The sequence below is a fragment of the Microcebus murinus genome, chromosome 13, assembly GCF_040939455.1.
Source record: "Microcebus murinus isolate Inina chromosome 13, M.murinus_Inina_mat1.0, whole genome shotgun sequence".
In the NCBI taxonomy this organism is placed as follows: Eukaryota; Metazoa; Chordata; class Mammalia; order Primates; family Cheirogaleidae; genus Microcebus; species Microcebus murinus.
Window position 1 is genome coordinate 57,620,227 of NC_134116.1, and position 16,413 is coordinate 57,636,639.

General features: G+C 34.5%; 1 protein-coding gene and 1 pseudogene across 1 annotated transcript in view; both read right to left on the reverse strand.

Annotated features, from left to right (window-relative positions):
• The window catches only part of VWA8 (von Willebrand factor A domain containing 8), a 328,282-nt gene that overhangs the window by 296,297 nt on the left and 15,572 nt on the right, over window positions 1–16,413 (reverse strand). The window contains exon 2 of the mRNA XM_076009415.1: window positions 9,426–9,503. Within this exon, the coding sequence (XP_075865530.1) occupies window positions 9,426–9,503 (78 nt within the window). The remainder of the gene's footprint in view (window positions 1–9,425; window positions 9,504–16,413) is intronic.
• Window positions 2,614–2,725, reverse strand: LOC142875326 (uncharacterized; annotated as a pseudogene).

The window sequence follows — 16,413 nt, forward strand, 5'->3', positions numbered from 1 at the left end:
TCTCAAACCTCAAAATTATTTAAAACTACAGAAAAGAAAAATCTCTCATCCTATTGATTTTATGCCAAAACTCACCATGTTAAATTAAGAGCATAGTGTTGTATAATAATTCTAAGAAATCTTTGTGGACCTTAATTGCTTGGGTAAAAGTTCAGTATGTACAGTAAACCTTAAATGACCTCAAGTACAATTGGTCCACTGACTACAAAAAGAAAATTATATAAGGAAGCAGAAATATAACTCTGAGGTCAGGTTTAAAGTTATCTATTGAAAACCTACTACCCTGGACCATCACCTCATAAGGCAAACCCTGGAAGAAATATTATCTTTGGTACAATATACTATAACTTCAAGCACCAAAACATGAAAGAATCCCTTTTTAAAAACTGTCAAATTCATCTAAGCCTTAAGATTCAGTTTTAACACAGAAAGGCAAAAAAGCTCCATTTATCCACTTTAACAATTGCAGGTGAGAGACTCAGGACTAAGATGATAAATGGGAGTTATAATGGTCAAGGCAGGAGGTAACAAGACCTAGATAATAAAAATACTGAAGAGCAATCCAACCCCTGTGTCTATGAAGTGCCAGGTGCTAGGCTACATTCTAGAGCTAGAGAGATGCCCTATTGTGCCCAACACTGTGAAGACAGAAATGGTTTGAATGAGCAGTTGATAACTGACTATAGAATTCATTATCACAGGTGGTCAATGAATTAAGAAATTCTACTTTGATAATACTTTTGTGTGGGTTTCCACTGAATTTTAGACTTTCACTTAAGAATATTTCCAGTTGGTAGCATATATCATTAACAGGATTTTGACCATTAAATATATGTTAAATATGAATATCAGGGCTCATATTTCAACATTGTGACTTTTATTTCTTTACTACTATAAGACAATAGTGATTTTTAGTGCTCTGAATAATAACTTTGATAAAGACAGAAATAAAACAACACTGCCATGCCTCAACTCACTTAGTATTTTTTAAATTCCAAAAGAGTTTTCTAACATACTATTCTTCTTTCCATCCCAGGGATTACTCTAAAGAAAATCAAGAGTAGCTACTAAGTAGATAGAGATATTGTAGCAGGCTGTAAAAGGAAAACCAAACTGAAGTTAGGAAATCTAGGCTTTGCTACTAATTAGTTAGTGTTTTGACCTATTTCTTGTAGTTCTACTTTTCCTGACAATGAAATGAGAGTTTTAGAGAGAATAATAATTGCTAAAGTTTCTTTCTTCAATAAAAATCTATCATTTTATATTTCATTTAAAAATATTAAATATCCAAAAGCTAAATTAGATAAATTGAAGCATAAATACACCAAGAAAAGTAATAGGGTATCAAACTTCAACAAAACACCATTTTCAAAGTATTTTAAAATATTTTTTAAACTCTAAAAGAGAAATAACATAAAGTCCATCAAAATTCTCTCATAACCCAATTCCATAATATCTAATCAATAATGTAATAACAACAGTGAAACCAAAGAACTATAATTTTACCATTTTGGAAATAGTCCCTGAGAGAAGGATAAAAGTTCAAAAAATACAATATTTGAACATTATATAATAAATGAATGCACAAAAACAGGTTGTATAATTGTGCAATATAATTTTTCTGCCCAATCAATATGTAGCAACCATATGACGCTTATGTGGATACTTAAACTTTTGGTTGACTTAGCTCTGCCACTTTTATTTCAAGGTAACCAAACCCCTAACAGTCTTTTCCTTACATACGGACACAGTTGCTTATAAGAAAGATGAGTAGAAACAATGTAACAATTGCCTACTGGGTAAAACACGCTAACATCATCTTGGTATATAAAAGATAATAGATAAGGATACTTCCATTGTGACAATGGTAGGGATAATGTCGAATGGAGAGCACGCACAGAAAATGCAAACTAGGATCTATAGACTACCCAACTGCTTTCAATATAAACTCTCTTCAGATAAATTTCAAAGAGTAAGCTACTAATAACTAAACAAGAAAGAAATGAAAATGTTTATTACGTAAGCAATACATAAAAAATAATAAAAATTTTAAGTATGTAAACAAAAAATATGGTGGTGGTTTTTCGGTTATTGGTATTTTAGGTTTTTATGGGGGTTTTGGCAACAACTTATGAGAGTGTTGCTAAATTTAGAAACTTGTGCACTTTAAGAACTAGGGGAATGGTTGCATAAGGATGCATATTTATTGAGCACTAAATGCCAGGTACTATCCTACACAATTCACATTAGCTATTCAACTTAATCCTTACAATATATCCATGAGGTTGAAACAAATGTCCCCATATAGTCAAGGAGACTCAAAGCAGGTAAATAACCTACAGAAGTTCACACAGCTAGAAAGTAGTACAGTCAAAATTGTAAACATAATTTCCACTCCGGGTAGTCATTTTGCTATAGAACTCACACCACATGTAAGTTTTCTATTGTCTATCAAGAGTGGATATTATTCCTCACCTCTTAAGTTTATTGTAAAACATTAGCTCATTCATAATAAGACAAGCCTAGAAATCAGGAAAAAATGCCCTTTTATTCCCAATTATCAGGTACCCATGGCATGTAAGGTATTTTTTTTTTTTTCCTTTTTTTTCCTACAGATGTATTCCACAATTCAATCTGGGCTGCCACAAAGACAGACAGAAAGCGCAGGGATTTTTCTTTCGCATCCTAGTGCAAACCAAAAGCATGTAAGGTATTATAGATCCATTTTGTTAATTTTTCTCCAGACAAGTATAACAACTTGTTGAAGAATTTATGTCACTAGTCTCACCTCCAGAAAAGAAAACCTGTCTATTACAATAATACCCATTAAATAAAGAACATTAAAAATAAATGTTCCCAACTCCCACTGGTAGTTAGGAAGAAGTGAACTGCAAGAGAATTTCACCTGCAACTTAACAACTGGAACAAACCAGTTAATCTATAAAAAAAATCACAATTTCTTAAAACTCATCATATAGCTAAGAATAAAAAGAAACCTAAATGAACTAAATTCTATAAAATAATAAGCCCTTTCAAGGAGAAAGATTCACAGCTAACTTTCACCCCTGGTGGAATAACAGGAATTGGAAGAATCTGCAATAGATGTGTCAGGAAAAACGAATTAAACTTTTAACAAACTTATAAAGGCCACATATGGGCTAGCATAATGGATTAATATACTAAGAAGTCCCAGTCACAGAGAAAACCTGCACCTACCCACCTATTCTTTCTCCATAGTCCCTTATCAAATGCACAGCGATATACACTAAAAACCAGATTCAGAGCAAAAGCTGAGAGATATCCTTCCTGAAGCATGCTGGACCTTTCCTTAGCGTAAGGCAAAAGCACATGGTAGGGGGTGGGAGAGAAGAGATGACAGAAATTCCTTCCAGGTGCTTGGGTCTTTATCCACTGTAAGGCAGGATAAAGTATTGAGAAAGGACAGCTGAGATACATCCTTCTCGGGCACTACTGGCCTTCACTGAAGCAGCCTCTGGAGGCTGAGGACAGGACAACAGGACAAGGACATCTGAGTTGCAGCAAGCAGAAGAAAGGACTGAGTGGCAAAGCGAACTCCCCAGCAATAGAAAAGTCTGGCTGCTATACAACAAAGAGAGATTGCTTATGGTTTGCATAGTCTATGAAGCTGGAGTTAGAAGAGGAGCTAAAGTAAATAAAAATAAAGAAGCATTAAAGCTCAAAAAATCAATGAAATAAATGGACAAACAATAGAGAAACTCAATAGTTCAAAGCTGTTTCTTTGAAAAGTTAATATCACTGATAAAACCCTGGCAAGAATGATTAAAAATAGAAAGAAAAAATACAAATACAAATTTCTCAGTATCAGTAATAAAAAAAAGAATATCACTACAGAGTCTATCTATAGATATCACTACAGATTCTACAGATATGTAAATAATAAAGGCCATCTTATAAAAAAAATTAAGTCAATGAATTTACAAACTGAGATGAAATATATCTATCCTTTTAAAATAAAACTCTTATAAAGCTCTTAGAAAAAACATGGCATATCTTTAAATTTTGAACTGGGTTAAGATTTCTAAGATACAATAAGTACTTACCATAAAAAATAATCTCCCCTTTAAAAATACAAGATAAAAAAAATAAAAAGAAATAGATAATCAATAAATTGGATGTAATCAAAACTCTGCCAACCAAAAGATACCAATGAGAAAATGTCTACTCAAGTAGACTGAGAGTTTTCATAATACATATATATGACAAAGGACTTATATACATAATATATGAAGAACTTTCACAAATCAATAATAAAAAGGCAAACAATTCAATTCTTTAATGGAAAATGACTTTAAGATACTTCACAAGAGAAGATATACAAATTGGTGAATGAGCACAAGAAAATATCTTGAACATCATTACTCTCAGAGAAATGAATATTAAAACCACAATGAAAATCAACTTTTTCAGCACTCTGGAAATTAACAAAAGACTTTCAACAATCTGACAAGTATTTATCCAAGAAAAATGGGTGAACCTCAGTAAGAACAGTGAGTTTTATAGTATTTTAACTTGCCCTAATCCCATCCCCATGTCCACAAGTCTGTGATTGCCTTGAAAACTAGCTGCCTGGCATAGTGAAAACCAGCAGCCTGGCAGCCAATTAAGGTGACAGAACTGAGTTGAAGCTGCGAAAGCCCTATCCTCAGGAAATTGTCCCTACTTGACCCATCTGGCAGCTTCTTGTAAAGTTCCATTCTTAGAATTTGTCTTTATTTAATACACTCAGAGCTCAATGTGTGCAAACAGCACTAACCCAGGGCATTTGTCAAAAAAATCAACAACAACTGTTTAACATTACAGCTGCCTGAGGCAGTGAAACCAGTTGGAGCTAACAAGAGTATGACCGAAAAACTTAAATAAAAAAAAAAAATGGGAATGAGATATTCCCAGGAGGTTTTGAAAAGTTCCAGTGTCTGCCTGGGAATCTGGAAGAACAAGCACATCTCCAGGAAAATCCTGAAGAGCCTTATTTCTCAGCTTTGGCTGACCTTGAGCATTTACACAGCAGAAAATAAAGGTTGAGGCACAATCATAAGCTGACTGCAGAGCACTGAAGTCATACCCAACATGCACACAGAAGCCCTCAGCAAAGGAGGAGACTTATTGGTTCTGGGCATTTAAGAAATCTCAGTCCAATCATTAACTGACCACTAAGCTAAACAAGCAGAAACATCCATGGCTGCACATAACAAAGAATACAGATTTATTATATTATTTAAAATATCCACTTCTGACAACAACAACAAAATTACCACAAAAAAAAAAATGGGGTATGGCTCATATACAGAGAAAAAAAGGAGTTCATAAAAACTGTCTCTGAGGAAGCCAGACATTTGACTTAGTAGATACTTTAAATCAGCTATTATAAATATGTTCAAGAATTAAAAGTCATCTCTAAAAAATTAAAGTATGACAACAATGTCTCATCAAATAAAGAATACCAATAAAGAGATAGAAACTATAAAAAGATCCACATAGAAATTCTAAATTTGAAAACTACAATAAATGAAAAAAATTCACTGGAAGGACTCAACAATAGATGTGCGCAGACAGAGGAAAGAATCAGCAAACTTGAATATGGGTCAATTGAGATGATCCAGTAGAAGGAACAGAAAGAAAAAAGAATGAAGAAAAATGAACAGTTTTTGAGACTTGTAGGGCACCATCAAATCTATCAATATAAACATAATAGGAGTACCAAAAGGAAAAAGAGTGGGAAGAGGGAAGAGATAAATAATAATGAAGAAATAATGGCCAAAAATCTTGCCAAACTTGATGAAAAACATTAGTCTGCACATCCAAGAAGTTCAACAAACTCCACAGGGAATAAACTCAAAGAAATCTGCACTTAGATACATCATAGTCAAACTATCAAAAGCCAAAGAGAGAATCTTGACTGCAGAGAGAAAAGTGACTTGTCATGTAGAAAGAATCCTTGATAAGATTAGTAACTGACTTCTCATCAGAAACTAGAGAGGCCAGAGGCAGTATGTAGACATATTCAAAGTGCTCAAAGAAATCACCAATGAAGAATCTATATCCAGTAAAATTTCCCTTCAAAATACAAAGGATAAATTAATATATTTCCATATTTAACAAAGAAAAATAACTGAGAAAATTCATCACTAATAGAACTGTCCTACAGGAATTATTAGAAGGAATCCTTCTTTTAGGCTGAAATCACACTAGACAGTAACTCAAATCCACGTGAAGAAAGAGGATTATCAGTAAAGAGAACTACATAGGTAAATAAAATGACAATATAAGCATATTTTTGTAACTGTTTTCTTTTGATTTAAAAGACAATTTCATAAAGCAATAATTATAAAACTATATATGGACTTTTAATGTACAAAGATATAACTCCTATGACTATAACAGCACAAATGAGGTGGGAAGGAACAGAACTATCTTGGAGCAAAGCTTTTGTATACAAAGCTTTTGTATACTAATGGTAACTAAGTTACCATTAATCTGAATAAAATCATTTTAGGTTTAAGCATCAACTGTAATCCCTAAAACAACTACTAAGAAAATAACTGACACAAAAAAAAAACATAGTAAAAGAAAAGTGGGATGCTAGGTGTGGTGGCTCACGCTTATAATCCTAGCACCTAGGAGGCCAAGGTGAGAGGATTGCTTGAGGTCAGGAGTTCAAGACCATCCTAAGCAAGAGTGAGACCCTGTCTCTACAAAAGACAGAAAAAAATTAGCTGGACATAGTTGCATGCACCTGTAGTTCAGCTACTCGGTAGGCTGAGGCAGGAGGATCATTTGAGCCCAGGAATTTGAGGTTGCAGTGAGCTATGATGATGCCACTGTACTCTAGCCCAGAAGACAAAGAGAGACAGAAAAGAAAAGAAAGAATGGAAAGAAAGAGAGAAAGAAAGAAAGGAAACAGAAAAGTGGAACAGAGTGGAGAAGACAGATTGCAGAGCCATTTGGGAGGTAGAGTTAATGGAACTTTGTATTAGATGAAAGTGAGATATTCCATTCCCCCTCAAGGAACTGACAAAGATTCTTTGCTTGACCAAACTTTAGTCACATTTCTAAAGTTTTTCCAAGGCCCATCCTTGCACTTCCTTGTAAAATCCAGTTTTAGCAAAAGAACCTTGCTAAGACAATTTAGCCAGAACCTCCCCATTCTTGACAACTGAGACCATTCTTCATCAGGTTTCTCATCTTCCACCATCCCCCAGGTTATGTCTGATCACCCTGGCCTGTCTTCAGCAAGAATCTTGTTAGGTCAGTTTAGCCAGAATCCCCTCTACCCTTGATGTTTCCCCATGCTGCTCCTTAGCTATAAATTCCCACTAGCCCATACTGCTGTCAGAGCCAAGCCCAATCTTTCTCCCCCACTGAAAGACCCATCATGATGGTCCTGAATAAAGTCTTACTTATCACTCTTTAACAAGCATCACTGAATAATTTTTTTCTTTAACAGAGCAGATAGTCTAGTGGAAGAATCCGAAGAGCAAAGAAAAAGTTATTCTATAATACATCATGCCCAATGACTAGAACACAGAATAGGAAAAGAAAATGGCACAAGATGAGTCTAAGACTAGATCAAGATAGCTAAGAATTGACCTTTGTTCCTAAGATATTAAAAAGTCGTTTAAAGAATTTTGAGAAAAGAAATGACATGATTTCGAGCAAGGAAGTCATTAGGGAAATGTAAAACAGAACCACAATTACATACCACTTCACATGCATGAAGATGGTTGTTATCAAAAAGACAGACAATAACAAGTGTTAGTGAGAATGTGGAGAAACTGGAAACCTCACACATTGCTGGTGGGAATGCAACAGGGTGTAGCTGATATGGAAATCATTTTGGTAATTCCTCAAAATGTTAAACATATGCTACCATATGACCTAACAATTCCTCTTCTAGGTAAATACCCAAGAAAATTGAAAACATATGTCCATAAAAAACTTGTGTATATGGATGTTCATAGCAGCATAATTCATAATAGCCCAAAGTAAAAACAATCCAAATGTCCATCAACTAATGAATGAATAAACAAAATATAGAAGATCCTTATAATGGAATAAAATTTAGCTATACAAAGCTATGAATTACTGACACATGCTACAACACCGATGAACCTTGAAAACATTATGCTAGGTGAAACAAGCCAGACACAATGGCTACATAGTATGATCCCATTTATATGAAATGTCCAGAATAGGCAAACCCATAGAAGCAGAAAGTATATTAGTAGTTGCCAAAGGCTGAGGGGAAGAAAGAGAAGAAAATGGGGAATGACTATTAATGGGTATGAGGTTTCTTTTTTGGGTGATAAAAATGTTCTTAAGTTAGATAGCAGTATGTTTGCACAACTCTGAATATACTAAAAACCACCAAATTGTACACTTTTATGTGGTGAATTTTATAGCAGATGAATTATATCTCAATAAAGCTATTATAAAACATAAACCATGATGAGTTACTTTTTTTACATCTAGTTGCATGAGTAAAATAAAAAAGACTAGAAATACCAAGGCTGGCAAGGAAGTAGAACATCACTGTTGGTCAAAAGTATAATGGTACAACTTTTTTGGAGAATTGTTTTGATAGTGTGTTATAAAGTTAAACAGGCATTCGCCCTATGACATATCAATTCAATTCCTAGTTTTTTACTCAAGAGAAGTGAAAATTTATAACCAAAAGAACTGTAGAGGAATGTTCATAGCACCTTATTTATAACAGTCCAAAAATGAAAGCCATCCAAATGTCCATCAACAGAAAGAATGGATAAACAATTTGTGGTATATTTATACAATGAAATACTATTCAGAAATTAAAAACTGATAGGTGCAGCAATATGGATAAACCTCAAATTCATTCTCTTGATGGAAAAAAATACACACACACTCACTCATACCGTATGATTCTATTTATATAAAGCTGGAGAACAGGCGAAACTAATCTATCATGGTAGAAAAGAAAACAATGGTTTCTAAGGCAGAGTAAAGGGCAATAAGCACAAGAAAACCTGTGAGGGGTAATTAATCTTGGTGGTAACACAGGTTTATAAAATTGTCAAAACCAACCAAAACAAACATTTAAGAGCTGTGTACTTTATTATATGTAAATTTTATCCCATGTAATAAAGAAACAGTAGTATGTGAGACTAATAAATGTTTCTCTTGAAATATTCATGTGTGAAACGATAGGATGTCTGGGATAGGCTTTAAATGTTCCAGGACAAAAAGTAGGAATCAGGTAAAAGAAGATTGGTATAATATTAATAAACGTTGAAGCTGGATGATAAATACCTTGGGTTTATACTGTTCCCTCTAGTTTTGTATAAGTTTGAAAATTCCTATAATGAAAAGTTAAAAGTTATTCATTCACAAATTAATGAATTATTTCTTACTGTAGTTCTGTGGCACAAGTTCTGGGTTCTTGGGAGTCTTCAACTTGTAGGATACATCTCCAATATTTACTGTATCACCTAAAAAGATAATAAAGAAACAGAAGCATTATAAGAAACAAAAGAGAAAGCACACTCTATGCCTTTGGCAACAATGACTGTCCTGACCTACAGAGAGAAATGTTATACAAATGTACTATACATCTATCTAAGTCAAGCACTATGCTCTAAAACTTCCATCCAAAGTATATGCCCTATAAAGGAGAAGTGAGACATCAATGGCATTCACATTTTAAATGCTAGGTTAGCAAAAAGATGAAGCACAATAAAACACATAATCAGCTTTCTGTTTTCATTAACAGCAATGTTAATATAGGCAACAATAATACAGAAGAAGGCATTTTAAGATCATCCAAACCATCAATAAGATAGAATCTTTAACACATATCCTCAATACTTTTTTACATCTTTGTATGTCCTTATTTTTACTATACTTTCAAGTTATGCTGCAATCTATGCTCAAAATTGAATATTTCTAGGTGCATAAAAAGAACAAACCCCCTGTGGCATAGATGCCAACTCCTACATGAAACAAGCAAAAGAGAGCAAAAGTTCTCAGTAATTTCTACACAGTTCTGTTTGTTAAAGTAAGAATTTCTGGTTGATCTTCTAAAGGGCTGAATTAAACTGAATAATCTCTCTCTGCTTTGCTCTCTCCAACAGCAAAGTAGGCATAGTGATACCATCTGCACCTGGAACTTCATTTGGAAAGCACTCAAAGACACTCAGAAAAAGTAGCTGTGCAAAACTTACCTTTCAGAAATGCCAGTTTAGAGCTAGTGAGGTATCCTAAAGTCTAAGACCTTAAATCATGACAGTAGTAAAAAGAGCCAACATTTGTTGAATGCTTGCTATCTTCTGAGTACTTTACACATTCCCAAAAGAACCCTATGAGACAGAAACTTTAGAAACAAGGAAATTTATAAATCTTTGAAAGAATTTTTGTAGATAAAGAAATTTATTACGAATAGGTGGTAAATTGAGAGAGGAAGAGAAAAACTACATATGAAGCTAAGTCCTTGACAGATCCAAAATTAGCAGCCAGAAGGAAGCAAGGCAATAATCATTGAGGGCAAAAATCTAACGACTGCAAACCTCTTCCACGACCCACCAAGATCTCCCTTCTTCTTCCCTGACTAATCAACCCTTTGTCTTCATTCAGTCTATCATAAGATTCTCAAAGCATCAATATCACCTGGGAACTTGGAAGGCAAATTTTTCAGGCCCCATCCCAGATCTACTAAATCAAAAACCCTGGAGTGGGGTCCAGCAATCTGTGTTTCAATAAGCCCTCTAGGTGATTTCTAATGCAAGTTTGAGAAGTGCTGGTCATTTAAATTCTAATACCCTAAAAAATCAGGTGGTCAGCAGGGTCTCATAGTACAAATTTAATTACTTCCAGGTATTGGCTGACTGGTCATGCTGTCCTATTTTCCTTAATGCAGGAAAGAAACTATAAATTAACTACTTTCTAAAGCATATTTTCTTTGAAAGAATAAGCTTGCTTACAAAATTAAGGGCGATAGTATCTATTGGCTTTTATTATAGAGTAGTTATAACATAAAGAATTATACCTACGGTATTTTCAAATAAGATGCCTTTACAAATGTTATTTCACTTCCTGAAAAGACTATAAATATCTGGCCTCCTGACAAAATAGATACTGAGCAATTAACCTGAATACAATAAGAACATTTCAGGCACCATTTCTCATTATAAACCTTGCCCTCAATGTTAGGTCTGACTGACATCCTTCTAATAAGCAGTCTAGGAAAAGGACAAATTATACAAGTCAATGAGAACTTGACAGTTGGCTGTTCATTTCTTAAAAAAAAAAATCAAGGTAAATTTACACCACACACTTCTAATAAAAATAAGTTCAAAATGTACTAAACAAGTAAAAACATTGAAAACAAAAATATAAAGGAATTAGATATAGGAGCATGTTGATAACTTTGGCAAGGACTTCTGAAATAATAAGCAAAAAAGCAAAGGAAAAGACAAAATATTTTACATTAAAACTTTATAACAAAGATACCATAAACAACATTAAAATATAACAGATAGAAACTTATTCAGAATATAAAAAGAGCTCCTACAAATCAATAAGACAATTCAACAGAAAAATGGTCATGTCTTTTTGCTGCTGCTCTTTGCATTGCCAACATTAGACTTTGAACATTGCCATAAGTAAACTGTTCCTGCAGCCTTTGGAAACATTTCTGCCTCACGATTCAAAGTCTTGGGCAAGTGGCTTTAATTGGTCAAGCGTAGGTTATTACACACGGCCTGCCTGCCAGGGTGCAGGTAGGAGGAAGCTCTAGTGTGATTTCCAGAGTAGAGTCAGAGCCCTGTTTCCTATCAAAACTCATACAATATGGCTCACGCCTGCACTCCTAGCACTCTGGGAGGCCAAGGCGTGAGGAATGCTTGAGCTCAGGAGTTCAAGACCAGCCTAAGCAAGAGTGAGACTAGGGGGTGTCTCTACTAAAAGGAGACAAGGAGAAAATTTAGCCGGGCGTACTGCCCTGCACCTGTAGTCCCAGCTACCCAGGAGGCTGAGGCAGAAGGATGGCCTGTGCCTAGGAGTTTGAGGTTGCAGTGAACTACAATGATGCCATTGCACTCTACCCAGGAGACACAGAGAGACTCTGTCTCACAAAAAAAAAGATACAGTCAGAACTTGTAAAAATTTTTCTTTTAAATGTCAATATTTACAACATACTGGAAATGTCATTCTTTGCAACTATTTATACTTATCAGAATAACTTTAGATATCAACCTAAAAATATGCAAAGGGTTACACATTTGCAAAATCCTTTTAGCAGATAAATGATAAAAATGTTTGAAGATTACTATTACTATTTAGTCTACAAGACTTCTATTTTTTTCTTGGTGTAGGGCCTATGTTTTCATATCATTTTATCCCTGGTGGCAAAACCAACATCTCAAGCCTACTAGATAGTCAATAAATGTGTGACAAATGAAAAAATGATCATAGATTTAATTAAATACTGTTTTCTTAAGTATTGTTTTTAAGCTCTGACTAATGGTTTTCTGTATTCTTTGAGCACATCCTACCTACTAATATGCTCGTAAGTCAAGCCATTAGTTTATTTAAATAAGGTATTCTCTAAAGGAGAATGAAAGTACTTACAAGAAAATGGGCAATATAATTTGGGCAGAAGAAGCTAATGTATGTCTTTCTTCAAGTAAACTCTTTTGGTTAAGCCCAATCATTTTTTATAAAAAGAAATTAGTTAATGATATAAGACACTCTTAATGGAAACTATCAAAATAACTAGAATAATGAATAAATTAAAAAGTACAACTGCTATATAATATGCTGCTGAACATTTAATTGCACTTATAAAAAATAATGCAAAAAAGCAACTACACATAATTCAAATTAACATAGATTCCTGTGCAGTACACAATGTCACATAAATCCCATTACAGATAAGTTTTACATTTTATTCAAGCACTACAAGTATAGACTTGAAAATTTAAAACCCTGAAAAGAATACAAAAGATAAAACTTTCCAAATGAAACTAAATTTAGACCACACTTAAAGTAACAGGGCTTGATTTTATCACCTGCAATAATCATTAAATAAAAGGATTTCCCACAGGTATGCAGGAAAATAATTTCCATATTAAAATTAGTAATTAATAGCTCCTTTTACATAACATAATCTATCACACAATCCTTTGGATATTACTCACTTTCTAGGTCATCTTCAGTGAACAGCTGTTGTGTTTTATATGCCCAATATTCTTTCCCCTTTCTTTTGACAGTAGAATCTCTTGCTCCAATGGAAAACTCATGCCACTGGGTTTGAGTGCCATTCATCTTATCCCCAACGTTTACCGCTGCACCAAAACCTCTAGGAGTGAGTAAAGTGCATAGGCCTACCCACAACATTCCACACCCTAACTATAATGATTGTTTCAGAGATAGGTTTCAGAGATAGGTTTCAGAGATAGACCAAATCTAAGTTTGGCCAAAAAGAGTTCTCTACAGGAAGAATCAACATTGTTAGAACATCTATACCAGGAGTCCCCAAACTGCGGCCTGCTGAGGACATGAGGACATTTATCCGGCCTGCCTGGTGTTTTTGACACTGCTGCCTGTCCTGCTTAGCAGCCGACTCATCCTGGGCCCACCGCACACATGTGTAGAATGTGCGCCGCACTCTCCAACAGCATTCCAATGGTCTGAGGGACAGTGAACTGGCCTCCTGTTTAAAAAGTTTGAGGACCCCTGATCTATACTATCTAAAATGATTTACAGATTCAGTGCAATCCCCATTAAAATACCAACATCATTTTTCACACATCTAGAAAAAATAATTCTATGCTTCGTACAGAACCAGAAGAGAGCCCAAACAGCCAAGGCAACCCTAAGTAAAAAGAACAAATTGGGAGGCATCACTTTACCAGACTTCAAGCTATACTACAAGGCTGCAATAACCAAAACAGCATGGTATTAGCACAAGAACAGAGATATAGACCAATGGATGAGAATAGAGAACCCAGATATAAAACCATCCTCGTGTTGCCATCAGATGTTTGATAAAGCAGATAAAAACATACAGTGGGGAAAAAAATCCCTATTCAGTAAGTGGTGGGAAAATTGGATAGCCACATGTAGAAAACTGAAAAAGGAATATTCATCAGGTGTTGGAGAGATGGAGGGGGAGATGGGTATATACACACCTAATGTGTGCGGTGCACACCATCTGGGGGATGGACATACTTGAAGCTCTGACTTGGGTGGCACAAAGGCAATATATGTAACCTAAACATTTGTACCTCCATAATATGCTGAAATAAAAAAAAAATTTAGAAAAAAAAAGACTGAAACAGGATCCACATCTCTCACCGCTCACAAAAATTAATTCACAATGGATAACAGACTTAAATCTAAGGCAAGAAACTATAATAATTCTAGAAGAAAATGTTTAAAAAACTCTTCTAGATTTCAGCTGAGGCAAAGAATTTATGAAGAAGACCCCAAAAGCAATCCCAGCAACAACAAAAATAAATAAATGGGACCATATCAAATTTAAAAAGCTTCTGCACAGCCAAGGAAACAATCAATAGAGCAAACAGACAACCTACAGAATGGGAGAAAATATCCACATGCTATATACATACAATAGGGCTGATAACCAGAATCTACAAAGAACTCAAGCAAATCAGCAAGAAAAAAATCAAACCACCCTATTAAAAAATGGGCAAAAGACATGAAGAGAAACTTTTAAAAAAATAGACTAATGGCCAAACATGAAAAAATGCTCAATATCTCTAATAATCAGGGAAATGCAAATCAAAACCATAATGAGATATTAGCTAACTCCAATGACAATGGCTTTTGTCAAAAAAATCCCAAAACAACAAATGCTGGCATGGATGTGAAGAGATAGGAACACTTATACACTGTTGGTGGGACTGCAAACTGGTACAACCTCTGTGTAAAGTAGTATGGACCATAAAGAAAAGATTCATGTTTAAGGTGATGAATATCCCCATTACCCTGATTTGATTATTATACCTTATATGATAGAATCAAAATATCACATGTACCCTGAAAATATGTACATTATGTATCAATAAAAAAAATGAAAAAAAAAAGTTCTCTGCAGGATTTTTGTCAGTCCTGACAAGAAAAAAGTTCTCCCTTCTTTTGACACTGTGAATGGTAAGGACAATGAAAGTCAGGGGCTGTCAGTAAGGCTATCATTGCTAAACTTGAAGAAAGCCTTTTAGACATTGAAACCAATACAGCAAAAAGTAGATCCAATAAATGGAAAGTAGAAGGTGAAAAGACTAAGCAGAAAGGTGGAGAGAGACCAAGCCTTAAAGATGACATCTGAACATCCTTTATCCAGCCTGGCCTAAAGTCACTGGGCCTCCTACTTATGTGAATCAATCAATATGTTTTTTTCTGTGCACATTTCTACCACTTAAAACCAAATGAGCTGGGCATGGTGGTGCACCTGTAGTCCCAGCTACTTGGGGTGTTGAGGCAGGAAGATCAGTTGAGGCCAGGAATTCAAGACTACAGTATGCTATGATGGCACCTGTGAATAGCCACTTCATTCCAGCCTGGGCAGCATAGTGTTGCCCCCCCATCTCTTAAAATAATGAGACCCCCATCTCTTAAAACAAAACAAAACAAAACAAAAACAAATGATTGCTGACTAAAACAGCAATTCTTGTGAGGTAAAAGAAGTCAGAGCAAGTATAATGATGCCCATTTTACAATTGAATATATACACTCAAAAAAGAATATTAATTCTGAGGTTAATTTTAACCCTGAGGACATTTTTTAAATGAACATTTTAATCAGCATAATACTTACATTCATAAATTTTCATCAAGTAGTTAAGCCAAAATAATTATTTGCTCAACATTTATATGGTACATTTTCATTTTTATTTGATTTAAAATATTTTATATGAAGGTTTATCACTTTTTTGGTTCCATATAGAATTTTACCAATTATATCCTCTACAACTATATGTTTTCCTTTGTGACCATTAGCATGGAATGAATACCAGAAAGATTTTATTCTTTCTTTTACTCAATGTTTAATCATTAGTAAATTTTGCAGTAAATAGCTTTGTTCATTTTATTTTGAATTGATCATTTCCAATAATTCTTTAAAATTTTAATATGACTAATAGCTTTTATTTCAGGAGAACCCATGAGAAATTTGAATATGCTCCTCAGATATTTTAAAACTGTTCTATTGTCAAGATCTTTACCAATCTCAAAAAAAAAAATATATATATATATATATTTTTTTTTTTTTAGATAGAGTCTCACTCTGTTGCCCGGGCTAGAGTGCCATGGTATCAGCCTAGCTCACAGCAACCTCAAACTCCTGGGCTCAAGTGATCCTCCTGCCTCAACCTCCCAAGTA